General features: G+C 39.5%; 1 protein-coding gene across 1 annotated transcript; it reads left to right on the forward strand.

Moving 5' to 3' along the window:
- Window positions 1-11,915: 11,915 nt before the first annotated feature.
- Window positions 11,916-25,742, forward strand: NAPG (NSF attachment protein gamma). Its single transcript, XM_042798180.1, has 12 exons — window positions 11,916-12,104; window positions 14,125-14,192; window positions 15,305-15,389; window positions 16,006-16,023; window positions 16,627-16,657; window positions 17,127-17,236; window positions 17,372-17,438; window positions 18,251-18,321; window positions 19,496-19,574; window positions 20,103-20,182; window positions 21,629-21,758; window positions 22,812-25,742. The coding sequence occupies exons 1-12, from the start codon at window positions 12,049-12,051 to the stop codon at window positions 22,959-22,961; spliced, it is 945 nt and encodes a 314-aa protein (XP_042654114.1). The 5' UTR covers window positions 11,916-12,048; the 3' UTR covers window positions 22,962-25,742.
- The last annotated feature ends 1,705 nt before the right edge of the window (window positions 25,743-27,447 follow it).

Raw genomic sequence — 27,447 nt, forward strand, 5'->3', positions numbered from 1 at the left:
AAAATCAAAACCAGAAACAAGATGAAACAATGGGGTAAAGAGAGAAGAGCAGTGTAGAAAAAGGTAGGAGATAGAAAGCAAATGCACAGAACGGGGGCATGACACAGGGCTCTGCAATACTGTGAGACAGAAAGGTATGTAAGAAGCACATCCATCACGGGGAAGACCTGGCACACAGAACTGTAGGGAACACTACCTTGAATTACCTTTTCTCCTCTGTGGATGCATATGTAGTCTTTATTAATAATGTATGTATGCAGGGGAAGCAGATCTGTAAGTACAGTGATTGTTCCTTGCTGAGTAGATATAGAGAAAGAAAATACATTTTGCAGCTTAGAAGAAAGAACCGATACTTGATTCACTTCTACAGTTCTTCAAAAGAAAAATGGAGATCTACTCCCATTTGCATAAATTCCATTGCACATTGAGTAAACATAAAGAATATGATTTTACAAGGCAGCTTTGATTCCTGCTTGAAATTTTCCCACTAGTGCTTTCAGAGAAATATGAGATTAAAGGCAATTACATTTAAGAGATCTCACTATACTCATATGTTTTTTTGCATATGAGAAACAGTTTAATTACATATCTGTGGAAAGTCCAAAGATAGGCTAACCTGATCTTTCAATTACTTTCACATAATACTAAACATCTTTTCATGAGAAAAACACCTCTGGGCTCTGTCCTATGTGCGCCACAGTAATAAACCATACGTTCTGTACATCAAATTGAGGAGCAGAAAACAAAGCCAGTGGTTTTGACAAAATAAGTCACACAGAAAGAAAAGGATTATTTGCACTGAATTAATTATAAGTATTCTGTTTTACAGGACTCAAGTGAAATACAAAGCTTTGGTTTAACTAATAGGAAAAAATTAATGTGACTTAGAAAGTACTACAGCAAAGGAAATCACTCGTTTTCTAAAGTTTTATTTGTATTTCAGGGGAAACTCATGGCTAGGCCACAGCTAACTCTTCTGAATGACCCAAGTCAGTTATTCTTCTATAAATGTCATCAACTCACATGAGTTGCTTACAATACAGTGGTAGTTTGTAACTACTAGGTCTACTGGAAAAGAAATATAAGGTCTGGTGGGAAAATAACATTAAATGCTTCATGTCTGCCTAGACTTTCAAAGATACTTTGGTTTTTTTTCCTGAAAGGAAATTAATAAAAAGATTTAAATTAACATCTTGTCCAACCCTTCTAAATAATTTTCCAAAGGGTCATTAATGACCAGTGAACCTAAACTGCATGTTGGAGAGTGCATCTAGATGAAGCAGCCCACTGAATTCTTATAGCTTTTAACAGTATTCATTCACACAGAGGGGCAAGGGGCAGTTGAGTTTTTACAGAGTATGGAAATTTCAGTCACTTTAGTGACTTGAAGGAGTTTTTCTCCAGTCCACAGACTGAAGTCTAAAGGAGGTTTTTTACTACCTTTATCTCGGAATTAACACCTAATCTACAGAAGCAGTCTCTAAAGGGAGTAAACAGTCTTTAGACCACTCAGGCAAATGGAATCCTGTTATCAAATTCTCTAATATTTTTAAAACTATTTCAATTCTATATTTGAGAGTAAGAATCACCAGCTTTAATAGTGCTAAATGAACTGGAAGGTTTATTTTCTTTACTTCTGATGTTTGCACTGAGAACAATAGAGCTTCACTTCTCAGTCAGCTGGGCTGCCTATGGATTTGACTTCAACACCGTGGGAGGCCTTCAGCAGCATACCCACATGGCTGCCTCATAATTTTTGATAACCAGTTCATTAGAAAAGAATTCTGTAAAAGTGCATAGTTTAGGCTACTGAAGACATGTATTGCAGCAGCATGATAATAGTGTATGTAAATAACAATTCAGAGTGGGAGAACTGACTCCTCTCTAAAGAGAAACAGGCTCTGATATTGTTAATGAACAGTGTTATGAAGTAGGGTGTTCAGATACATGGCCACAGCAATCTCAGAAAGCATTTTATGCTGTGGAAAAGAACATTGTATGCTGGAGGAATGCAGCAGATGTTGCAATTACTCCATGCTACCATGTGGAACAAAGCCTAGCAACTGTGCATGATATGAAAATGGACTTAACTAATGAGATCACTAGCTGTGTCTCTACCAGCATTAAAACACTAATGTGTGTCATTCATAGTTCAAAAGACAACATTGTATAGCAGCTTCTGTCCAAGATTGCATTCCTGGTTCAAGTGAAATCAGCTAGGATGCCAGAAGAAGTACACATGCTCTTCTGAAGCAGGCTAGGGGAAATAATGTTGACAAAGTTTAAAATAATAACAAGGAATCTGTTATCACTCCTCTGCAAATCTTGTTCAGGAGTGCAAAACTGTGCAGTCAATAGAAGTGACTAAAAGCTTCAACAGCCTTATTGATTTTATTGGATATTAGTGATTGGGCCGTTGGGAGAGGAAACCCCTGATCTATGTTTCCTCGCTTCCCTGCTCATGGACATAAAGTAGAAGCTGGCATCTGGATGAACCACTCATTATGCAGTTTGGCAATCCTGTAGAAAAGTGGAAAAATCTAATTATGCTTTCAAAACTGATTAAAAATATTATGTTTTCCTGCCTCTGTTCTGGGATCTATGTTAAATATTATTTCAGTGACAGATTGAAGGATACATGCTCATGTCGAGTTATGAATGTGTTTTGATTTGGGGAACAATGCTACATTTCTAACTTAATTTGCTATGTTACTTTCAGTGAGTCACTGAGCATCTTGTGGCAAAAATGCTGTGAAGCAATGAAAGAGCCATCAAGAGCCCTTAACTCTGGATGGATCCAGTAAGAGGAATAACTGGCTTTTTGCCAGGACAGCCTGATGTGAGAGCATTCTGTGGAGAACAATTCAGAAAGGACAGAGGAAAGAAAGGGTAGAGGTTTCCAGGGGTTCTGAATTCAGAAAGCTGAAGCAGAAAAGGTGTCACATCTTTAAATGATGTATGTGCTCTATCTTGAAGAAGTTACTCATCAACAGAAAAAGAAGATAAACCTCTGATTATGCACTTAGCATGTGGTACTTAAATTGGCTTAAGCAATTCCTGCCCTCACCATATATTTCTGACACCCTCTTTGTGCAGGTGTGACTTCTTAGTAAATTGCGTGAGAGAACAGAGCTAGCTAAAAAGACCATAGCCCAAAAAGTAAGCATTTGCTCACTCACAGATGACATGAACCTTTATGCTGGGACAATGCAGGGTTGCAGTGGTGAGTGTGAACGCTCTTGTATAACAAGAACTTGGATATAATGAAGCTAGTACTGACACCAGAAGAAATATACACCAAACTATCTCATAAACGTAGGTAAGAAGGACTCTATACTCCTTAAAGACATTGACCAAACTGGCTTTGTGCGACAATTGCAGCAGGACTCTTTATCTCCTTTTTTTTTTCCTAAAGCTAGATCCGTTTTCTCCAGTTCAGGTTACAACATGACTATGCATGTGACTATCAGCACACAGGAAAAGGCAGTGGGACATAAAAAGGAACAGCAATGTATCACCAATACATTGTTGGCCTGACTCAACATAATTGCCTGGTCCACCCAATTACTGGGAATGCGAAACAGATCTTAGCCTTCTGCCTAAAGCAAGGTATGGCATAGGGAGTACATCGGCAGCGCTACACAGAGGATGAGTTTAACTCACTCGTAAAGTTTGAAAAGCAGTATGAGGGGCATAAAAGTATCAATAACTAATAGCAGAGCACTTGCTGTCTAAAATGGCCAGATAGATAAGTGGCATGTGAAGGGGACTTCTTAACAGCCCAGTGAAAACATGGTTAAAGATCTGGATCAGGAAAGCATCTACAAGAAGAAGGGGTACCTCAAGATGATGTTGGGTCTCATGGAGAAGGTGAGTTGAAATCTCTCCTGGCTTCAGCTAGGATGGGGTTAATTTTCACAAGAACTTGAGAGGAGGCACAGCCAAGGCAGGTAACCCCAAACCAGCCAGTGGGATAGTCTACACTGTGATGGTGTCATGCTCATTATATAAGCAGAGGAGATGGCTGTGGTGTTGGGTGATCTTGGTGTGAGGTAGCAGGTGGTGAGCAATTGCATTGTCCATCACTCGCTTTATTTTTTTCTTGTGTTGTTCTATCAAACTGTCCTTATCTCAACCCACAGAGTTTTACTTTTTTTTTTCCTTCCAATTCTCCTCCCCATCCCACTGTGAGGGAGGAGTGAGCGAGTGGCCCAGTGGTGTTTTGTTGCTGGCTGGACCTGAGCCACAACAGTCCTTTTCAGTGACCAGCGTGGGGCCTGAAGGGTTGAGATAATAGCAAAAATATGACCAGGTTGTGTCAAGACAAATTTGTGATATGCCTTTCTTATTCAAATAGTTGCTGGTCACAATGCTGGTTCATTTGTTCACACTGTGGGGTTATGCAAATCCTTAAATGCGCTATGTTCTCCCCGTGATGATGTTTATCACCTCTGGGAGAGGGATCAGGACTATCATTTTGCTATACTGGATAATGTCGACTTATGATTTTATCACTGGACATGAGGATAAACTGGTATTCATATGTGGCACTGTTGTCATTTCCATACCTTGGATGCCTATATTTGATGACTATACAAAACTGAGCCATATTGGACTTAATCCTACTGAAGGAAAAAGCCTATGTGGAAAGCTATATCTATTTGGAAAAAGCTCATGGAGGACTGTCTCCCGTGAGAGGCATCCTGTGATGGATCAGGGGAAGAGTGCAAGGAGTCCTCCCCCTGAGGAAGCAGGGGCAGCAAGACTGAAAATAACCCTCATTCCCTGCCCCCTGCACTGCTGATGGGGAGGAGGTAGAGAAACTGGGAGCAAAGCTGAGCTGTGAAGGACGGGTGGGGGAAGGTGTTTCCAAGACATGGTAATGCTTCTCACTGTCCTACTCTGTTAAGTGGTGGTGGTGGTTGAATTAAATTCATGTTCTTTTTCTTCCCCTAGGGAGTCTGTCTTTTGCCAGTGACCATAATGGATGTGTCATCCCTCCCTGCCCTTATCTCGATTCCTTAGCCTTTTGTTTTATTTTCTCCTTCCCATTCCTGAGGGGGAAGGGGTAAGCAAGCGGCTTTGTGGTGTTCAGTTTCCCTCTGGGCTCAAACCATGACAAATAGCCAAAAGACATTTGAGGAACGATGATCCAAATTGGCATTGCAACTCACTGACATCACTCCCCCTTTTAACTTTGGAGGCAAGAGATGTCTGCACCACCCTTTCAAAGGAACTGGTAGGATCGTGACTGTGGTCATGGAGTGGAGTGTGGCAGGAGCACACACCCCTCCCTCCTGGCAGGGGCTAGGGCTTTTAACATGGCAGCCACAAGCTCCCTCATGCCCTTATATTCATGCCTCTGGTGGCACACCATGGTTTCTGTCACACACGCACTCCTCTGTGGTGTTAAAAGGGAGGTGGCACACCTAGTTGACAGACAAGGCCCTCAGCCAATGAAATGCCTCGGTTGAGAGAAGCTTCTAGAACAGTGACCATATATGACCACAGTTCAGATCCAACCAGACTATAAAATGGGGCCCCCACTGGAGATCCCCTTTTAGTGGTTCTCCTTGGAACAGCAGGTCTGTGATCAGAAGCTCTCCCCTTGGGACTGGGATGCCACCCAAAGAAATTTCCCAGGATTGAGTGCCTTCACCCCACTCCTTGGGGAGTGAATACTTCTGGATACCCTTGAGCGAGCCCTTGCTCCTCTGAGTGAGTGATTACAACATCTTCTGGGTACCCTTGAGTTAGACGTTTCCCCTTCAGTGAGTGAATATGCACACTTTGGAGTCATCATTCTTATGTGTCATTGTCCTTCTGTGTTACTGTGTAGTAGCACCTTATCCAACTGGTACACTGAACCTATAGTTTGTTAAACGTTATCAGAATACTGTTTTGGTTACCCCTGTTGTCTCATTGGTTTCGGCTGTTTGGATTTGGTTACAAATTAGTTCAAGTTAATTATCTGTGTGAAGCTGCTTTGATATACCTCCGTAACACAGTGTAAGCATCAAAATCTGTGTTGCCTGAATGACACAGCCATATCAATAACTGGCAGCTCATTACAACTGGCTCAACCATTTTGAGGCTGTTTTCAATGTTCTAAATAGCTCAGCTGACCAAGAAATGACCTATTAATTTGTAGCAGAGGGGTTTTATAAAATCATCTGGTTGTTCAGAAAATCTAAAACTACTACAGCTACTTATTCAGTGTGCTAAGCGGGAATACCAGCTTCTCAGGGTAGCCTTCATTCATCTGGCTGAAGCCAGTAACACCATAAGCCACTCATGTTATAATGGCTCTAAAACAAAAGTGTGTTGATGATTATATTACTGCTCTAATTAAAATTCTTTATCATAATATTAACACTCAGATACATCTGAAGAATCAACAATTGGACCACACAGGGATCTGGACTGGGGTGAAGCAAGGTGATGCAATGTCTCCAATTTCATACAGTCTATTAGTTGACCCTCTACTATGCAGGCTGGAGGAGGAAGTCAGTGGGTTCCACCACTGTGCAAAAAAGGTAACAACAGTCTTTGCGATGACTTGGTGTTATTGAGATAGTCTCAGAATGGAATGCATAAGAAAACATGTTTTTTCAAAGTCTTCCATGAACTGACTGGCCTCAAAACTCAGGGGTAGAAATGCCATGGCTTCTGTATCACACCAACAAAAGACTTGTATACATTTGATATCCTGCTTGGACAGTCAATGATATACCACTCAATATGATTGACCCAAGCAGCTCTGAGAAATATCTGGGCCTATATATACAGGCCCATGGGTTGGGCTGTGAAGACCTGAACTGTCAGAAAAATTGAGTTGTTGAGGCAGGTTGGGCTGGCTTCACTGAAGCCTTTTCAGAAAGCAGGTATCTTGAAAGGATTTACTATCCCTCAATTGATTTATCTAACTGACTACACCAATGTGAAAGCTAAGTACCTCCAAGCCCTTGACTTGGCCATTCAGTCTGCTGTCAAGGTATGGTTACATTTACCTGCCTGTACTTGTGACATCGTTTTTTACTTCAGCACACACAATGGAGACCTGGATATTATCGGACTCACACGATTAATCCCAAACATGCAGGCCTGTCAGCTGCACCGAACTGCCCATCTTTCTGGTGACAGTGAGAAATCAGTAGTTCATAAAGAATGTGTGAAAAATGGAGCCTTGGGGACCATTGTCTCAAACAGCCCAAAGACAGTTCAAGTTTCCTAAACAAAAACTGTTTGCTGCTTGGAGGAGAGGATTGACGTGATACAGTTTTCTCCACGTCCTGCTGGCTGCACTTGTACTGTCTGCTCTGCCTTGGATACAGAACAAGGAAGGCCCTGACAGATCAGTGCTCTTTCTCCTGCTCAGACACTGACTGGCTCGGATGAGTGATGCAGCAAGAAACTGAGTATGAAGGTGGACCTGAGGCTACGTCATTTTGCTGCATAGGGCTGGACTACCACTGGACACAAGGAAGACTGCTGGGATGCCACAGACTTTAGGTGGTGACTATACTCTTACTCTGTCTTCAACTCTTACCCTCTTCTCCAACTTTCCTCCCTTCTCTTCCTTTCCTCTCCTCAACTTTATGAAGGAAACCTAATAACTATTGCTGGGTGAGAGCATTGTTTCCATTGTTTCTGGGGCAAATAAAGTGTTTGTTCTGGCACTCGACCAGTGTTGGCTGGACTTTGTTCCTGCGGGATCCTTAGAAACAATTCACAGAGGGGACAGCGGCTGGTGTGGCTGCCGCTTGAAAATGTGACAGAAGGTATTGCAAAATAATTTAGAAAGTTGAGTATTGCTGTGGGAGGAAGGGAAGTGAGTCCCATCAATTTGGGACCCAGAAGCAGTTGTGGTGATTCTAGAAGTGGTTTGCAGTAAGGCCCTGTCTCAGAATGGGAGATTTCTGCTTCAAAGGTCATCTTTCTGAGACCTAGTAACTGGTCAAAAGAAGAATTTTTGAATTGGACCAGGTTGTCATGTCAGGGCTGCGGAATTGCCAACTCTCCAAAAGACAGAATTAGTTAACAACTGCATTGAATCTTACAGGGGTATGCCCCACAGGAAGCTCATTACTGCCTTACAATTAAGAGCTAATGTCTACCCCATAGGGGAATTTCTAGCATGGGGTAGACAGAAAACTCAGTATCTGCCAGCACTGTCAAGCTGAGTGAGGCTTGCATACCTATTACTGGGTATTGCCCATCAGTTTGGGAAGCTAGGATCAAAAGACATGACCAACTGCATGATGTACTGACAGAGGAAGCTCAGAAGGATTGGCTAGTGTTTCATGAGCCACTCCCTACGAGACTACCACCAAAACAAGCTCTACAAGCCTGATCTAATACTTGCTAAGGGTGGTCAGGCACTGGTGGTGGATATAATCATCAGATACGAAAGCAAATTATCATCAATTGCTGATGCAGTGGCTGAGATGGTGAGCAAGTATCAATGCCTTAGGGACCAACTCCAGGAGGTGACAAATGCTGACAGTTTGTCAAATTCCCCACTGGAGCATGTGGGAAGTGGTATGGTGGCAATCTCAGACTTTTATCTGACCTTGAGTTCTCAAAAACACAACAGGAAAAGGTGGCTCAACTCTTGTCCATGAGGGCTTTATTCACATCTGTAGATATTGCACATATCTTTGAGTCATGTGCAAACTAGTGCATAAAATGAAATTGACTGTAAATAAATTACATTTGTGGGTTGTTGTGATCTAGGGAAATGGAATCTTGTCAGAAGTAAGGGAGGCAGAAGGCATAGTAGACATGGACTAAAAGGGACTTGGTAATAGTGATATGACATCTTACCCACCGATAAAATCAACCTTCCTTACCTACGTGGACAGGGCACCTTACTTAACCTGGAAACAGAACATGTAAATTACGTGTTCAATAAATCTTCAGTGGGGAAGACACTATGAATGTTTTTCATTGGAACACCTTAGTAGACATTGGAATACCCTCCTCTTCTCTAATGTCCAATTCATCTGGAAAGCCAATTAGACATTACCTCCTTCCCCTAGTTGGGATACTTATAATGTCTCTCTCTTTATTCTCTGACATCTAATAAAAGGCAGGCTCACACTGTAGTCTTCTGCTATTTAATTAAAGTCAATCAACAGGGAGACACAAATCTACAGAAGAGCAGGCTTTATTAATTTTGCTGCCTTCAGAGTTATTTGTTTGCTTTCTGCCATATCCATTAAGACAGAAACTAGTAATGTCTCACAGCCAAATGAATTATATGGATTTAATGCTGAAGACAGGAAGAGAAAATATACTGGAGCACTGAGATGCTGGCACTGGAATGGAGTGATTTCAGAACGTATTTTTGTATATATAACAGGCCCAAAATGTGTCGGAATCAGTTGTTCATTAGACCATTAGTGTTCGTAGCAGTCTGCCTGGGAGAAGGAATATGCAGATCCCTCTCCCTTCCTCACAGGTAATTTCGTCAGCGTGATGGTGTAGCTGTTGTTATTGTAGTTATGACTCCAACTCAGACACTAATAAATTACAAGGTGGAGCTTTCCATGTCCTGCTGCCAAAAAAGGGTATCAGACAGAGCTGGGAAATCCAGATATAGGAAAACTTAAATTCACCTTCCAGATCCAGTTGAGTAGCAGATAGGATTCAGCAGCTGATTTAAAATACAACTCACTGCGGTCAGTCCTAACTTTCTGAACAAGAACATGACATATTCACAGCAAAGAAAAGTTGGAGCTAACTGGGAAACAAATCTAACTATGGTCATACTGATAGTCTATTACAACTAACAACAGCTCTCTGAAGGAAGCCTGGGCTGTCCTTATTGCAGGGCTGTGGGTAGTCCCAGCCATAATGGTGTCCCCATCTGCCTGCCTCCAGACTCTTGCCAGAGGTTAGCCCCATGAAGCCTCACACCAGTGCTTTTTAACCCATTTCAGACAAAATGTGCTGTATCAGCTTATGCAGCTCATTTTTGATAACCTGATGCCTTTGGTTGCAATGGTGTACATGAAGAAATGCTTAGATAGGACACAGAAACCTTCTGGAAGGTGTAGTGCTAGGCAGCTGAGGACAGCATAATGATCAATGGCTTCTACTGCTACAGCTGTTTGCGGAGTTCACATATGCCTAGTAAACAAAACCTGTATGATTATACTTTAAAAAGTTTGTTGCTCCAACTGCTAGCACTGTAAATTTTTTTCATATTGTACCTAGTAATTTTTCAACACCAAATTCTAATTCACAGCCAAGCACCAGATGCTGTGATATGATCCTTCCCAGATGTAAAATCTCTGGAGGTTCCATGTCTACAAAAGCTACCCAGGAATATTCTATTTCATTTAATACTAGTCTTGGAAATATTTCATCTAGTCATTCCAGTACAAAGTGTAACCAGACAGTGCACATGTGTAGTTTCACTAGAAAATGAACTATTTATAACCCAGGGAACACAGCAGGCCAGAAGAACTAGCACAAACACACAAACAGTAAGTCATTAACTGGGTGATTCAGAAGAACACCCTGAGATTATTCTGTCCTTTAATGCCAAAGTTCTATGTTTTCATTTTCCCAGCTAATGCAAGTTTATTTGAAAGGCACTGCAGCAAGGTCATAGTTACATGGCCAGATCCATCCTGGCTGCCACAGCAAGGGAAAGAAAATACAGATGTGGTGACACAGGAATCTCTCCAGTCATAGCTTCCTCTCTTTTTTACCTGCTACCAGTGAGCACTTGCTAGAAACCTTTTGTGTTATGTATTAGCTATTTTCTCCCAGTACTCCCATGACCACTCATTTGCTTTTGAAAGCAGAAAAATAAAACCTCTGTACAGCTTTTTTTCTTACTTTGTTCTAGATACAGAATAATGGTATGTAAGATTTAGTGGGGATTTTCCACCATCTGCAAGAGATGATAGCCTCTCAAGTGCAGTGCAAGAACCAAAGTTGGAAAATTAAGTTTCCATGTCATCAAAGGAATGTGGGAAAAGTAAAAGGGAGAGCAATTCAGACCTGCAAGTCTGATGCCTACTTAGAACAAAACAAATAATGGAAATATTGCTTCTTTTTACCATTTAAGATAGAAACAATCTCAAAGCTCTGATTCCTGTAAACAGTATGGACTTTCAATGACTCCTATGGTCTGATAAGAATTTTGCAAGTTTAACCAGATTCTCACTTTCTTTCACCTGTATTGATAACTACTTTTCTTATTCAGATTACCAGAAGGCAGTAATGATGTCCAAGTCTGGAGAATAAACTTCCTGGGCTTAATCACTGATCTTCTGTTACTAAAGGATGTTTCAGATTAACAAAAATAAGGTGTTAGGAAAACTGGGCGTATGGCAAATAACACAGACTTTGGCATTTTCAATTCAGTTATTGAGTTTTGGGTATCATACATGATTGTGTGGCCTGTGTTAGCACCTCCAGTGTGCTTAACCACCACTCATGCCTCCTACTTTAGATTTCTGTGCCAGCCAGAGTGGAGGCAGCCTCTGGTTTTTACAAATACCAAGCAAGCCAGACAAGTATGCCTCAGCAAAAAGGCCTTTTGGAGGCTTCTTTCAGAGCAGGGCAATCAGCGCTTTTCAGCCTTTGGCCCATAAGCTGCGTGTTTCTATCAAAGACTGATCCCCACTTGAAAAACCTTAGGAAATGGAGGCCCTCACTCATCCTTATTTTCTAAGAAGCTTCTGTTGGCTTCGGACAGGCCGGAGATAGGGGCTTCTGCAAGGGAGGTATCCTCGGGCTCCCCGCACTGAGACAGAGCCCGATGCTGAGGGCAACCCCGCTCCCCTGACAAGCGAGAGCACCCACAAGGCTGCCGGGGAAGGACCGGGACATCTTCCGCCTTTAAAAGCCCCGGCCCGCCGCGGCGGCCGCGCCTGCGCGGTGAGGAGGCGACGGGCCGAGCCCCGCCCCTCGGCGCCCCCTGAGCCTTGCGGCGCTCCGTAGCGGGAGCGCGGTGGGGAGGAGGAAGAAGAAGAAGAAGAAGAGTAGGAGGCGGCGAGAGCCCACGGGCAGGCTCGCCGCGCTGGTGGGATGGCGGCGCAGAAGATTAACGAGGCGCTCGAGCACATCGCTAAAGCGGAGAAATAGTGAGCGGAGGGGAGGGAGGGAGACCGGCCGGCCGGCCGGCAGGTGGGGGAAGCTGGCCAGCGGGTGCTGCGGCTGCCAGCTCAGCGCCCGGGCTGCTAGGCCCGCTCGCCCCATGGTGGCGGCGTATCGCCTCCTGCTCGATCGGGGCTCCGCGGGCCGCGCCGCTTGCCGCCGCAGTGTCTGAGCCCTGGGGCTGCTGTCCTCTGGCTTACCGCGGCGGCTCGGCGCCCTTTCCTCGTCCCTGGGCCTTGGCGGGCGGAGGGATATTCTCGGGAGTTGTAGTTCCTGCTAGCGCCTGCGCTGGGAGGGGGGACACATCGGGTGAACTACAGCTCCCATGATGCCCTGCGCGGAGCCGTGGGGAGGGGGCGGCCTGTGGGGAGGTGATGGCTTCCCCGGGGGGGCGAGGGGGGACCAGTGTGCCGGGGGAACGGTGTGCCGGGTGACGGGACCTCGGGGGAAGGGCAGGGAGGTGCGGGACTGCGGGAGGCCGGCGCGGAGGGAGTAGGAGGACATGGCTGCTTGGCTCCATTTCTGCCTCGATGGCCCTTCCCTACAGGAGGTGCTAAAGGGCACCCTTCCTCCCCAGACTGGGAGAATAAAGCAGCCCTAAAACGAAAAAGTTGTGTCGGTGAAGCTGTATGTCTCGGGGGCCTGGAGCCTGAGCAGTTTCCTTAAGGGCCATGTAGCCTTTGTTGCTCTGACCCTACCTGGAAAGCAAAGGGAGCCACTTCTGCTAAAGTCAGTGGGAGAAAAGAGTTGTGGGGATTGTGGTGAATAAAACAGTTTAACTTTGCTGACATGGTGTGTTTTCTGCGTAGGAGAAATGTGTGATAGTTTCTTTTTAGATGGCCTCAAATACCTGTGCTGACATTTAGCTTAGAGGGCTTAACATCTGCATGTGGTAGTCTTTTAATGTATATTTTAACACTCAGTATAGCCATTTTGCTTATGAGTCTCAATTTCACAGACTACAATATAGTAATAGAGCTGACCAATCCAAAGATGCTATAATTTTAGTAAGAATAATGTCAGACCATTCAGAAGACATGGATCAAATGTATAGACTGTGATAGAGACCTCCTCAGAATAAAAAAAAAAAATCTGTACCAGAGTATTTTACTCAAATTACTTGACCAAAAGTGACTTTTGGTGAAACTAATTTTAAGCTAATCCTGGAAAACATTTTAAATAAAAGGCACCTAAATCTCAAATTGTGTGTAAACTGAAGTGTTGTGTCTTCCAGCTTGATGCATTTGAGACTTTGGCTGTGATAAAAATAACACAATATAAAGGCTTCCTTTAGAGTTACATACTGTGATTTTTGTCCAAGTAAGACAACAAAGTCAACGTAGAGTCTATATTCAACTGACTTTCCAAATTAAGCATGTATTGCATCTGAAGCATCTGCCCACAACAAATATGGAAGTGGACTCTAGAGTTATGGTCATTTTTATATTAGTTCTAGAAGTGAGGAAGTCATAATACTGAAATGCACATTGCCTGATGGCTCACCTTCTTTTGCAATGTATATTTTTTCCTATATATATCTTTGTGTGTGGCACCATTTAGTGTCATAATCTATTGTAGATGTATAACTGACATATGAGGCTTTGTCTTTTTGTTGCTAAGTAAATTCTTTCATTTGTATATGCAGTGGAGAGTCTTTGATTCTCAGCAGCAAAAGCTTGCTGTGCAGGAACGCTGGAAACTTTGTGATGTGTAATAAAAAAATACCATCAGGTGTTGTGGTATTAAAAATATCGAGATAACGTGTTGGTGTAGGTGAAAGTATCTTCTGTTGACTTCTTACTGTTGAGAAGCTGGACTTGTAAAGACTCTGGGGACAGTAGAGGCATGTTAGGGTGAGGCATGTAACTGTGGGAGATCGTTGCGGTGCTTTGTGCAGTTCCTAACAATGCAATTACTCCTTTTCAGATGTAGTCTAAAGTTTAAATATACCTGTTTGAAGGTAAACCATACAATCTTTATTGTTAATAGGCCTCTCTTGCATTTTAGTCTGAAAACTGGATTCTTAAAGTGGAAACCAGATTATGACAGTGCAGCTACGGAATATGGGAAGGCAGGTATGTATGGCTGTAAATATGGGCATATACTTTATGGTTTCAAAGTATTCCTTAGGCTGAAGCCCTGATTCTATTTACATTTTACATGTTTTCAGTACATTGCTCTGTAAGAATAACTGTTGTGAAGACAAAGTAAGCTGAAACCACAAAAAAAGTACTCTTCGTAGCACTGTAAAATAAAATTCAGATTGTACTTGGAGATCTAGAACAGTTGTCAGAACAGTTTTGTGTTTTGTTTTGGTTTTTTTTTTCAGGCTTACAACTTCTACTTTGTATATTATTGCATATGATAAAAACAAAGCTTTTATTCTTTCACTTGTCCACCCCTAAATCCTATGACTACATACAGAGCAACAAATCTTCAAGTTGGTTTTAAAACTTTGCTTTTTCATCATCTTATGAAGTATGTCCTGATAAAGATTGTCTCACTAAGATAGAGGGATGCTGCCAGGTGTTTGCTAGGCATAGTAAGATCTCTTTCCGCCTTTTTTTCCACTGCAAGTGTCACACAATATAAAATTCTTACTAGCTGATTCCTTTTTGCTCTCAGTAATTTAATGTGGATTTTTGACTTCTTATGCTAGGCATTCCTACTCATTCATTTAAGCCTGAAGAAAAAAAAAAACAAACGCGGAAGAGCAACTGGAGCATTTATAAAGTGAAATTTATTTTAAATCCTCCTTTAATATCCTGTCAGTCTAATGGAGATAGAAATACGCATTTGTGCCTTGTAGTGGTTGTGTCAAGGAAGTTGTTACAGGTATACTTTGTTGATGGTACACTTCTATTCTTGTCATACTGATTTTGTATAACTTCTATGCACATGCATTCCTGCAGCTCTGTAATTGAAATACAAAATGAGTTAGTTCCAAAATCCAGCTCAGCATATTATGCACAATATGTGGTATGGAAGTGTTGACAGTAAGTGTTTTTAATGATAACTGAATGAAGCGGAGAGGCCTGTTATGGGATTTTTTGGAAGATCTTGGTAAACTGTAACTATTCATTTAAAGAATCTGTTTGTATCTTTAGGTGGCTAAATTCTTGAGCAGGAGTGGTGGAAAAAGGAAAATGTCAAGCTGTAACTAAGAACTTTATTTTATTTCTTTCAGCTGTTGCTTTTAAGAATGCCAAGCAGTTTGACCAGGCACGGGAAGCCTGTTTACGGGAAGCTGAGGCCCATGAAAACAATAAAGCGTATCTTTTTTCATTGATTTTCATTGTTCTTTTTTCCCCAAGAAGCTGACTAGTTGCTACGTAGAATGGGGTAATGGGGGGTTAGTAGAAGATGCATTTAGTATTTTTGTGCATTTTGTCAATCTAACAAAATTGTCTTTTAAAAGACTTTCTGTGTGCTCTGAGTAGGAAAACTAAAGAACTCTTTTGGTTAGCAAATCTGTGTTGTTTCCAATAACGTCTGGACTGATAGGGGGCTGACCAGTGTCTGAGATGTCAAGGTACTGTTTCAGAAATTATTATATTTTTCTAAAATGCCTACAAATGGATAATATAAACTAAATGCAACTCTGACATTATTACAGTACTTGTAGTAGTAGTAGTTAGTAACCACGAACGTATTTTAAATAAATGTGCTTTTTACAACTTTACATGCTGTTATACTTTGGTATGTTGCATTTATTCTGTTCTTAGAAGCACTTATTGACGCCTTGCTTGCAAATGTAGTAGGTTCAATTTGTATTTATGGGATTCCTTGCTTTGAAGCTAGTACTTGTGTAAGATGTTGTACATCAGTAATTTTTCTGCATTATATTTTTGTGGCTTTTGTCCTTGACTTGCACAATGTTACTTCCAGTCTCTTCCATGCTGCCAAGTAAGTACAGAAGCACTGAGTAATCTGAAACAAATTTTCTAACATATGGTACAAGCATGAACTATCATTTTGATCTCACTGTAGTAAATGGTATGGTTCAAGTGATTTTGCTGTTTCAAAATCAGTTTAATGGAAGTGCTGGCTAGCAAAGTCTGAAAACCTGCAATGACCATCTGGAGAAATTACGATTTTGACATTCTTCAGCACCTTTTGATATCAAGTATGTTTTCTTATATGAACTTTTTGTAATTTTGAAATTCTACACATTATAGTTCATGTTGAGCTTATTCGTGTAAATTCATGTTAAGCTTATAAAGATGTTTTTTATTAAAGAGTACTTTAGAACAAGCAGATCATGATAAATAATCCACATATTGCCCTAGGTCAGATCATGAAAACAGATTTTCAGTGGTGTCTGTAGTTGAAATACTTAATTTGTGGAAGATAATGGTACACATGCTTTGTCTCATTAAGTGAAACGCTTGAAACGTCTTCAAAGCATTAAATATTAAGTGATAGCTAATGCATGTTAACTTTTGCTGCGTAAATACAGCTTGCTGAAATACACTCTATCTAACTAAATTGTAATTTTATTCTCTGCAGAGCTTATGAACAAGCTGGCATGATGCTAAAGGTACTTTTGTTTACTAGCTTTTAATAAAAAGTTCTATTTTGTAGTGAAGAATACTGTGCACTCGACCACTTTACAAATATATGTAAGCAAATTGCTTATTGAAGTGATATTTTTCCACTGACTTATAGTCCCCACCAATACCCTCAGTAGGTTAGGGAAGTGACATTTGTAATTGCAGGGAAAAAACAGTTTTCCTTTTGTAGAAGGAAAGGTGAGGGCCTCATGTCAGAGGGTAACAGAAGAGCGGTGCTGCTTCTGCTCTAAAAAAAATTCATGCCTTAACAAGAAAGTGTGGTACTTAAAGTGAATTCCGTGGAATGGAATTGGTGGTCAACTCTCACTAGCTCCACAAGTTTGTAAACAAAAATTAGAATCTAAATAAATGAGGTATTACAGTTTGCTTTGATTTGTTTCATTGTACATAAGCGCAATTCCTGACAGCAACATCCCTCTGACTGTTGCTTTGCAGGAGATGCAGAGACTCCCTGAGGCAGTTCAGCTGATCGAGAAAGCCAGTATGATGTACCTGGAGAATGGGACACCAGATACAGCAGCTATTGCACTGGAACGGGCTGGAAAGTAAGTCTGTGGTATTGGTGGGTGAATGCATGCAGGGCATGGGTACGTCTTTGGTTTTCTTTCTTGTCTTTTTGATGCTTTTAGGTGAAAAATACTTTATTTCATCTGAAGAGAAATTATTTATGTTTATTACAGATTAATAGAAAATGTGAGCCCAGAGAAAGCTGTGCAGCTCTATCAGCAAGCAGCGTCAGTGTTTGAGGTAAGTTGGTGTTTTTTAGGCTGTGGGGTTTTTTTTGTTGTTTGTGTTTTTATTTTTGTTTGTTTGGTTTTTTTTGGTGGGGTTTTTTTGTTTGTTTTTGTTTTTTTGTTTTTTTTTTCTTTTTCTTCCCCTCCAACCCCACCAGCAAAGACATTTTCAGTCCTAGAAATTATACGAAGATGAACGAGTTGGTGTTTGGGGTCAGCTATAAAGTTAAGAAAAAACCTAAATTCTAAATTAATTTTCCTTCCTTTCATATCAGTGGCTGAGTAATGAAGCTGAAGGCTTCTTATGCTGTGGAGAAGGAGATTATAAAAGTTAGGAGTCAGTTTGCTTCGCCTTTTTCTCAGTTTGGGACCCGACTGAATCTGAATTTCATACATTGTCAAGTTTTCTGCCTCTTGTGCAGCCCAGAGAGTAGGGAACATGGCTGCTGTTAAGTCCTGGAGCCTAAAATAGTTTGAAATCCTTGAAGGCACAAAAGGATTTGCCTGATGGTCTACCCACCCCATGAGCAGATTATTTACCTTTTTGCTGCCAACTTTGGTGTATTTCTATATCATCAGTTGTCACGTGTTCCTAGATAAGCACGTTTGCGTTGATGTTACTTTGTTCTGTAGATCTGTACGGCAGCTGGCTGTGGGACTTGGATACACCAATACTCTTCAGGTTTCCCTTGAGCATATGAACTGCTGATACAATCATTAACAGTTGTTTTGAGTTACAGATGACGTACTTAATCTTAAGGCCTAGTGGTCTTAATTCTGGGCAAATGAAGTAGGAATGTGTGATTTCTTTTTGTTATTCTCTAGAATGAAGAACGTTTACGGCAAGCATTAGAAATGCTAGGGAAGGCATCAAGACTTCTAGTCAGAGGACGCAGGTATAGGTTTATGCCTTTGTTTTTTTAAATGTAACTGAATCTTTAATAGTGACTTTTTTTTTAATTATTTTATTTTTCTCCTTACTGTTGTTGGGTTTATATGCTATTACTTAATTCTTCTTTGAGTCGCACTTCAAACTAATACTCGGTTTCTGTGGGATATGCCATATTCATCCAGGAGCCACCTGCTTTGTGTTCTAGGATGGGAGAACGTGGGCTTTAAGGCTTTGTTTCCTTTATGTTTGTTGAATAGCTAGAAAGCACATACACCAGTTTTCATTAATTCTTAAACTACTTCAGGAACTTTCTGGGGTTTTTTTGTTTTGTTTTGTTTTCTTCCTGCACTAATATGTAGAAAGTATTTGAAAATCTTTCATAGCTATGGAATGTAAAGGAGGGGGATTAGCTGACTAACCTGACGAAAGAAATCTGTTGGCAGCAGTCTAATTCTCAACTTCTTAAAGAAGAGTGTATCTTGGAGTCTCAGTGGGAATTTATTTTGTTAATTGCTAACACTAAACTTGAGCTGCAGTTCAGCTTAGACTTGCTTCACTGAAACAGGTAGATCCTTTAAGAAATTGTCTGGGTTTCTAAGTCTAATTTTAAGACACTATTTCACTGCAGTTGTAGTCAGAAAATAAAATTTACAAAGTAACTTGAAAGTCTATGAAAGCAAATCAACGTAGCTTGAGAACATCTGGAAGACTTGGTTGCTCTGCTGCTTTGTAGCTCATGTGCTATTGCTAATTTCTAGAAGTTTCATGTAATGATTAAAAGAATATAAAGAATATTCAAACTCAAGACCAGTTACTATGACTTCGTATTGATAGCTCATGGATATCAGACTGATACAGTAGCTTATAGTAGCCTCATGACATACAGAAATGTGTTAAGCTATGTAACAAGGCATTCATCTTGTACAATATGATGAAAAATTAGGTTTATCTGAATGAATAGTAGAGATGTTCTTAGTCTGCAGGTATACAAAAGGAATTGCTGATTATATATTTCTTTAGCTACTCTGTTAGTAAGATCTACTGCTGATTTTTACTTGTGTTGCTTTTTATTCCCGTTGACTTGCCAGTAAACACTTTGTAATTAGCCTCGGATTCATTATGCTTTATTCCTGGCACTGATACTCCTAACTTTTTTTTTGTTGTTTTTTTTTTTTTAGATTAGATGAGGCTGCATTGTCTCTTCAAAAGGAAAAAAGTATTTATAAGGAAATTGAAAATTACCCAACATGCTATAAGGTAAATTCTAAGAGACGGTTTCTGATAGCTCATTTCAGGTTTTTTGGGGTAACTAATAACAACTGACATCTGACTGACAATATGTATCTCTAGGTTCAGGGATACATTTTTTGCTAAATGATGAGAATTTGTGGTTGTGCTTGTTTTCCCAACTTCTAACTGTTTTTTTCACTACTATGAAGTTGAAGATAAGACGCTGTTATCTACAGAAGCTGTCAAAAGCAATAAGCACATCAAAGATAAAGATATTATCAAAAACAACAAACCACAAATGCTGTTACTTGGTGCAACAGTTCATTTCAATGTTATAGGAGACAATCTGTTTCATACCAGCTGAGGATGTGGCTTACTGTTTTTTCACTATAATTGTTCTGACTTTGTGTCAGTATTTTAGACTTATTGCCAATCGTAATGACCTTTTTCATGCTAAATATTAGCAATCCAGTGTTTTTTCTCATATTTTACTGTTAATTTATAAAGAATTGTCAGGTTTTGGTTTTTGTTTTTTTGTTTTTTTTTTTTCTTTAGAAAACTATTGCTCAAGTCTTAGTTCATCTTCATAGAAATGATTATGTTGCTGCAGAAAGATGTGTGAGGGAAAGCTATAGGTAAGTCTACTTTATGTCCTATAATTTTAAACTGACAATTACAATAACGTAGATCTATTCTTATGAAAGAGCAGAGGAAACACTGTCTGTCATGAAATTTTAAGCCTGTACTTCTGTTGATTTTACAGTACATTCCCTATTACATAGCTACCAGGAATTTTTTTCATTCTTAACAGATTTAGCTTTAATTAGCATGATGATTCTTCTTAATGAACTTGAAATAAAAGGTTAGTCATAAAGAAGTAGTTATGTACAACAGGTGAAATTAGATGGAAATTAGAGGTTCTTCCCTTTTTTTTTTTTTTTTGTTAAAAGCTGAGCAGAATACTGTTATGACTGGGATTCTTGTCTTACTGATATTCTTTGGGTTGTGTCTTTTTCAAATGGAACAGAGATGGATGAGACATTGTAAACAAGTATTTAGGATTAAAAGTGGGTATTTCTGGATGTTGCTAACTGAATTTTAATTTTTTCAGAATCTTTTTACCATGTCATGTGTGGAGGCCCTTAAAAAGTTGAAATTCTACTTGTTGCTACCATATTTTATTATAGTTTGAGGATGGAAGTACAGAATACAGTCTTAAAATGCACAATAGCAGCATCCCAGTATAATCAATTAAACTATCCGGTATGGTGATTAGATTGAGGGAAAAAAAATCTAAATGTTTTTGTTAAAGAAAATTTTGCAGCCTGTGAATTACTACATTTCTGGCTATGTTGATCTAGGAGATCTTACCCTTGTCATACATTGGAAGAAGAAAAGCAAGATTTCTAGAGAGATAATTTAGGAAGCAGAAAGTAGTCCAGTTGAATACATTGAAATGAAGAGGGCATTCTTTACATATGCAGGAGAAAAGTCTGGTGTCAAAATCTGGATTAGTGTTTAACTGACATTCCAGAGGCTTTCCCAGCAACTCTACATTTCAGCTTTCATTAGGACTTCAGTAACAAAATACTGAAACAACATATTTTTACTTAAACTGTGTTTTAGAGAAATGACTTGAACATATGTGTAAGTTAAGTTGTACTTTAGAGAGAATTTTTCAAGATCAGCCTTTAAACATCTTGCTCATATTTTCCAGTTCTTCAGTTTGTATTTTACGTATAGAAACTCATTACAGAATTTTTCTGTATGTAAAGTGGAGGAAGAGTTTATTGACTAGTCAGGAAAAATTGAAAAATTCTGATATTCCTTTTGTCTTGACTATGATTGTGGTCTTATTCTCAGCATGCAAAGTAATGTTGCTGAAACTTTAATTTTATGGAGATGATCCACGTACCTGGAGAAATGAAAGTGGTTATAGGTAGCTTTGTGGAATAAGCAGTCCATCAGATTCTTAAAAGCTGCTTGCTCTTCTGCTACTAATCAGCAGCATTTAAAGATAGAATAGCTGAGTGTCAAGTAGATTACTGAAATGCCCTAAATGACCTCTGAATTTCCTTCAGTATACCAGGATTTAATGGAAGTGAAGATTGCGCAGCACTAGAGCAGCTTTTAGAAGGGTATGACCAGCAAGATCAGGATCAAGTTTCTGAAGTTTGTAATTTGCCACTCTTCAAATACATGGACAATGATGTAAGTAGGCAGTGCTTAATGGATTTTTTTTTTCTTATCCTTTTGTTTGTTCAGGTTGAGATACTTTTTTCTAGTAGAGGAAAATACAAAGAGCAGGGTCCACATATTTATTGTGTCTTGCTCTGTTATCGTACCCTGTGCCTGTGAACTTTATGTGTTCTTTTACTTTGCTGCTTGCCAATGTAAACTCCCATGTCATTGTTCCTTTCAGATGATAGGAAGGCTTAGGTGAAAGAGCAGTTTTTTATGAATTTGCTGAGTTTGACAAGTTGACCAAAATTCAGTTCCCTTCTGCTTAATTCCTTAGGGGCCAGAACGGTTTGCTGCTTACGCTTTATCTCAGAAATACCATAGAGCTGATATGAGTGCATAAACATTACAGAATATGATGCCTATGGGATGGCATTTTTGAATTTTATTTTTTTAGCGCTTATTCCTTAGCAACGTACTAATTAGTGGGAGATTTTTTTTTTAATTTTAAGAAAGTACTTATGTGTCACGTGTGTCCCCTCCCCCTTCCATTTATGATTTTTTTAAGTTATACTTGTAAATTGTAGGAAGTAGAAGGATAGGAAATCTAAAATAAAAGAGACATCCTTTATGTCAAACTTAGTAAGAGTATTGACCGATTTTACTTTTTTAATATGTTGATTAGTAAAAATTAAGGTACTAGTCTTACTGAAAAACACTGGTAAGACTTTTTACTTGAGCTATTACTAGATAACATATACAAAGCTGCATACTGAAAAGATATTTTTTGTATGTAAAGTTTCAACCACAGAAGCTGTAGGATGTGGCCAAATTACTCTATAATAAGCAGTATCAACACAGATCTTGCATCCCATTCTGAGAGTGTTTGCGACAGAAAAAATGAACCAATGTTAGACTTATTCTAAGATAGAAGAATATACTCTGAAAGCAGCATCAATCTGTTTCTGTACTGAATGTTACCTGCTTGTTTGTTGTCAACATTAGTCAATTCTATGCAGTGCAATTAAAAAAGATTTTACTTCTGTGATAGTACAGAAATTAAACTTGCTTTGTTATTGTCAGTATGCCAAGCTTGGTCTCACCCTGGTGGTCCCAGGAGGTGGAATCAAGAAGAAATCCCCAAACGCTGCACAAGACAAAGCAAGAGGACCGGCTGCAGTGGGGTCTCATGCTGATGAGGAAGAGGATGAATATTCTGGTGGATTATGCTAGCTGCAGATATAGGTTGTCTTAAATATCTGACTTATTTGTGATGTTAAGCGTATCCAAAGGTACCAGATTTACCAGAGCTTCATTGCAATTGTGATATGGGAATGCTAATATTAACTGGTAGGAGCGTCCTCAGGGCCCTGCCTTCAGTTGATGGGGAAAAATTTGAGAGAAATTTTTATTAAAAGCACAGTTTAAAAGAAATCAAAACCCCAGAAGCACTGGAGTAGGGAGAGTGGTACAAAATTTTCAATAGCTGATGCTTTTTGGTCCTAATAATATGTTTGTAATTGTTTTCTGAGTTCAATATACGATTATTCATCTGGCTATTTATTTCCTGTTTAACACCATTTAAGGCACTGTGCCAGGCAGGATTTTTCACTAGTATAGACAGTAGGGGGAGCATTCCATTTATTATCAACATGTTTTTACTCCACTGCAGAGTATTATTTTAATACCTTACTCTTTGCGAGCAGTATCCATGTGGGTGTGGAAAATACTAAGTCAACTAGTTTGAAGCTATCTTGCAGGCTTAAAAATACGCACACATCTTTCATCTTAAGAACTTTATTGGCCTGAAGTTTTTTGAGATAAATGTGTGCATAATGTTTGTAATGTATACCTTAGGAATGGAAGGGGTGGACAACCTCAATGGTGTTTCTGAAGCATGCCATAACCAAAACAGTGACTGAAGGTAGCAGATAATGTGCATTGAATGTAAAGCTCTGAAGACAACATTTAACCAAAACTTAGGCAGACTGCTTCAATTATATGTGTGAGTTCATGAGTGTTCTAGATGTTTATTTACTATTCGATACGCTAGTCCACGAAGACATTTCATTCTTTGCTATTTTCAAAGCATAAAACAGCTTTCTCTTTCAAATGACACTTTCAAACGAGCTCAGAATCCAAAGTAACCAAATTTTAATGCATCTTCACTATTTTTATTTGAAGTCATCATGTGTTTTGCAAGCTTCTGTAGTGACTTAAATTTGTTTGACCATTTTATGCTTAAAAGTTGACAACACTGGAAGTTGTACATGTGGACTATTTCTTCCGAAGAACCTAATCATGATCTGCACTAGGGTGAGATCACTTGGAATCCAGCAGGGATTTGTGTGCGATAGGGGATACCCGAAGTTCGCTAAGACCAAAAAGCACAGTGTTAAGTGTTGATAGTTTCTGCCATATTAAGGAATTGGATGGCTTCAAAAATATCAAGCATATGTCTGACATATATGTGATGTCTGACATCAGTGTCAGACATAACTGTGATGAAGATAAACTTTCAGATAGCTAATACTCACTTTCCTTGGGGTGAATAGTGCTCAGTAGAGTTGTGACGGGTGCACAAGCTGCAGCATGATTTGTAGGCAAGGCTGCTGTGAAAGTCACGTTATTCAATTTAATGGGTGTTCAAAAAGCAGTTTTGTCTCTTTGTAGTATGTATTAATCAGCTTGGATTTTAAAGCTGTTTGAGACTACACCTGTAGTTCTTTACTGTCTGACAGGTAATTTCCCTTTTTTTATTAATGATGTATATAGAAGGTTTTGCTCTTCTATAAAATAGTCTGACTGAAATTTGGGGAATTGAGTTGCTTTTCTCTGATTACAAGTATACATGAAAGATGGTTTTGAAGACTTTCCTGTAACTTGTCTTTTTTTTTCACCATTGGAGCAATTCACTCAAGTTTATGCAACTTCTGCCTTCTGGATCTGTTCATGAAGGTGACTATGCACTTTTTATGGGGAGTCTATCACAAGTAGGAAAAAAACGTACATGTAGGAGCACTGGGAACACTAAGTAATCTTCATCAAGCTTTTCCTGCTGCTTCCAATTCTGACATTGGTTTTGTTGAATGGTCCCAAGGAGTCTACATTTTTCTGTATATGAACAGTTGTATATATCTGAGAAGATGACACGCATAAGAACAAAAATAGGGAGCCTTGTGTGCTTCTGTGAAAGAACTTGCAGACTTTAATTAAACTGTGCTTGTAACACTAACAGGCCCTTAAAAGAAAAGTTAAAGTTTATGCATTAGATTCTTAAAGTACGTTTTTCATATTGCCAAAAATTAAAATAGATGTGCAAGACTGTGTTCCCACTCCCCCAGATTTTTTCTCTTTTTCCCTGTGCCAAGTGTGGAAAATCTGGGACAAAAGTAACTTGTACTAAACATGTTAAGCTACCATTGATTTGAAAGAGGCTTCTCTGAATTTTAGGAGTAGAATCTTAATCTTTGATTGCAATGTTGCTGCAAAGACCAAATCTGCAGAAATGAAAGTGTCTGAAAATAAGATGGTCTATTTTATATAACTTTATTCTCCTATTTTAGGCAATGGAAGTGTGATAGGAATGTTAACTGCCTTTTAGTAAATGTTTAACTATAGAAGCTGTCTGTGTGTGTTACTGTCTGTTTCTATCTTTCAAAGCACTTTGCACACTTATGTAAATATCATTCAAGTGATTTAAAATGGAAAAGATACCATTTGCAAGAAAGTTTCCAAAATCAGTGTTGACTGTAAGAAAAATAAAATTAGATTGTGCATGAAGGCTGAGCAATGGCCAATGCAATGTATATGTAAAACCAGAAGATTTCTAAATTATCTGTAACTTAGACTCAGTATGCCCAAGTACAGTGTGAAACCTTTGCTACATTTGTTCTTCTTCCAAATCTGTGGTGTATTAGAGTACAAAATGTGTTTGTAACAGCTTTACAGATGCTGCTTCTTGAGAAGAGGCTATGTATTTCACTGACAAGAAAAATAAAACTTGAAACTAATGCATTTGCGGTAGCTTTCCTTGTTGTTGATCAGGTCCTGCTGAGCGCCACCATTTGAAAATGAATATTATTTTTAAATCTCAAGCAGATTTTGTGTATGGCTCTCTGTCTGCAGATCTTGTCATCTGGCATTGCAGGTATATTATGGGATCAGGAACTAAATCCTGGGAACCTACTGGCTCAGGCTGGAGTGTTGACCTTTTGGTACCTTTCTGCTGGCTTTCATTGTTTGAGATGGTGACATGTCTTAGGCAATTCTGTCCACTCAGAGTAAAAGGTATGTATGTATTTTGCCTCTGCTGATTGTAACGTCTTGGTGGTTCATTGTTATCACTTCACTTCCCAAAGGCTTGTTTTCAGAAAACAAAATTGTTGTATTGGGTGATCATCAGACCTGAATTTGTCATCTTTAACAAGATGAAATATAGAGAAATGATTCTCCAGTCCTTGGTCTTCCTTCATCTTGGCTAATTATGCAAGGCATAAAATGGTTTAAAAAAAGACTGTATTTCTAATGATGAGAGAGGACATACAGATTCCTAGATTCACCATAGAGATTAAGCACTTGTTTCCCCAGCTGAGCTGGTTAAACATGTAGCAAACTCTTGAAGTCTTCTGGAAGAACACACAGATATGCTCCAAGGTTTACCTGAATATGCTGAAATCCACAAAGGACTGAGAATGTTAATGGGAGCAGCAGGGACATGAGAAAGGTTCTTGTACCAAACCTGGCTCCCTCCGAGTATCGATGCTAGCTGTGAGAGATGCACTGTGTGTGCCTCTGGGCTCTGCTGGAGGCTAAAACAGGTGCCCAGACTAAAACAGCCGAGGGTCAGTTGAATGTGGAGGATGCCCTAGCTATTAATTTCTATATTCAGCATTGATTTCTAGCAAGGATAATTTTAGAAATGGTGTTTGCTGTCCAGCCAGCAAGAAGATGTGTAAAGTGACTTAATTTCTACTTAGGTCATAGGTTTTGCTGATTTAAAACCAAGACTTGGGAGTGGGGTGAAGAGAAAGGTTAGTTTGGTTTTGGAATGATTCATTCTTTACCTATGTCAGTTTACTTATATGCTAAAGTGTCAATGATGTATGTTTAAGCAGCTCTATAGATAAATACAGTTTTTTTTCTCCCAAAGTTTTAATTTGTAATTCTATTACAGATTGGGGGGGGGAGTGAATTTTCTTTTAAAGCAGGGATGCTATTTGCATTTGAATGAAAACTGATTTACATACAACAAGTAGGTTTCTGTATGTGCTGAATTAATATAGAAATAGTGAAGAGGGTGGGGGCATTTGAAGTATAAATGTGAATTTTAACACTGCTGTGTTTTTGTTAGTTAGTTAATCATATTACCACTTGGGTCAGATTTTCAAAGTGTTTTTTGTCCGTGAGAGCATTTTGTGCACTGCAAGCCTGTCTTTATTCATTTGGGTCCAGTGTGGAGTTTGAAACACAACTGCATTTCAACATTTCAGAAGCCATAGAACTTTACACAATTTAAGGATGTGAACTCTATAACTCTTTGGAGACTTCATCAGTGCAGAAAAATCACAGTTTACTGTTTTCAAGTAAAACTTGTTGGAATACTTGAAGACTGAAGAATCTGGCACTGGAGTTCTTTAGTGTGACAGGAATCATCGTTTGGATGCTGTGAATAAGCAGCTGTAAAAATGATAAGAACTAAGATGCTCTTGGAAAAAAA

Source organism: Tyto alba, unplaced genomic scaffold, assembly GCF_018691265.1.
Source record: "Tyto alba isolate M040663 unplaced genomic scaffold, T.alba_DEE_v4.0 Super-Scaffold_27, whole genome shotgun sequence".
NCBI lineage: Eukaryota > Metazoa > Chordata > Aves > Strigiformes > Tytonidae > Tyto > Tyto alba.

Coding starts and splice junctions, on each gene's coding strand:
- NAPG (XM_042798180.1), top strand. CDS start 12,049: ATGGCGGCGCAGAAGATTAACGAGGCGCTCGAGCACATCGCTAAAGCG. Junction 12,105..14,124: donor ATCGCTAAAGCGGAGAAATA/GTGAGCGGAGGG, acceptor CTTGCATTTTAG/TCTGAAAACTGGATTCTTAA. Junction 17,237..17,371: donor GCACTGGAACGGGCTGGAAA/GTAAGTCTGTGG, acceptor TGTTTATTACAG/ATTAATAGAAAATGTGAGCC.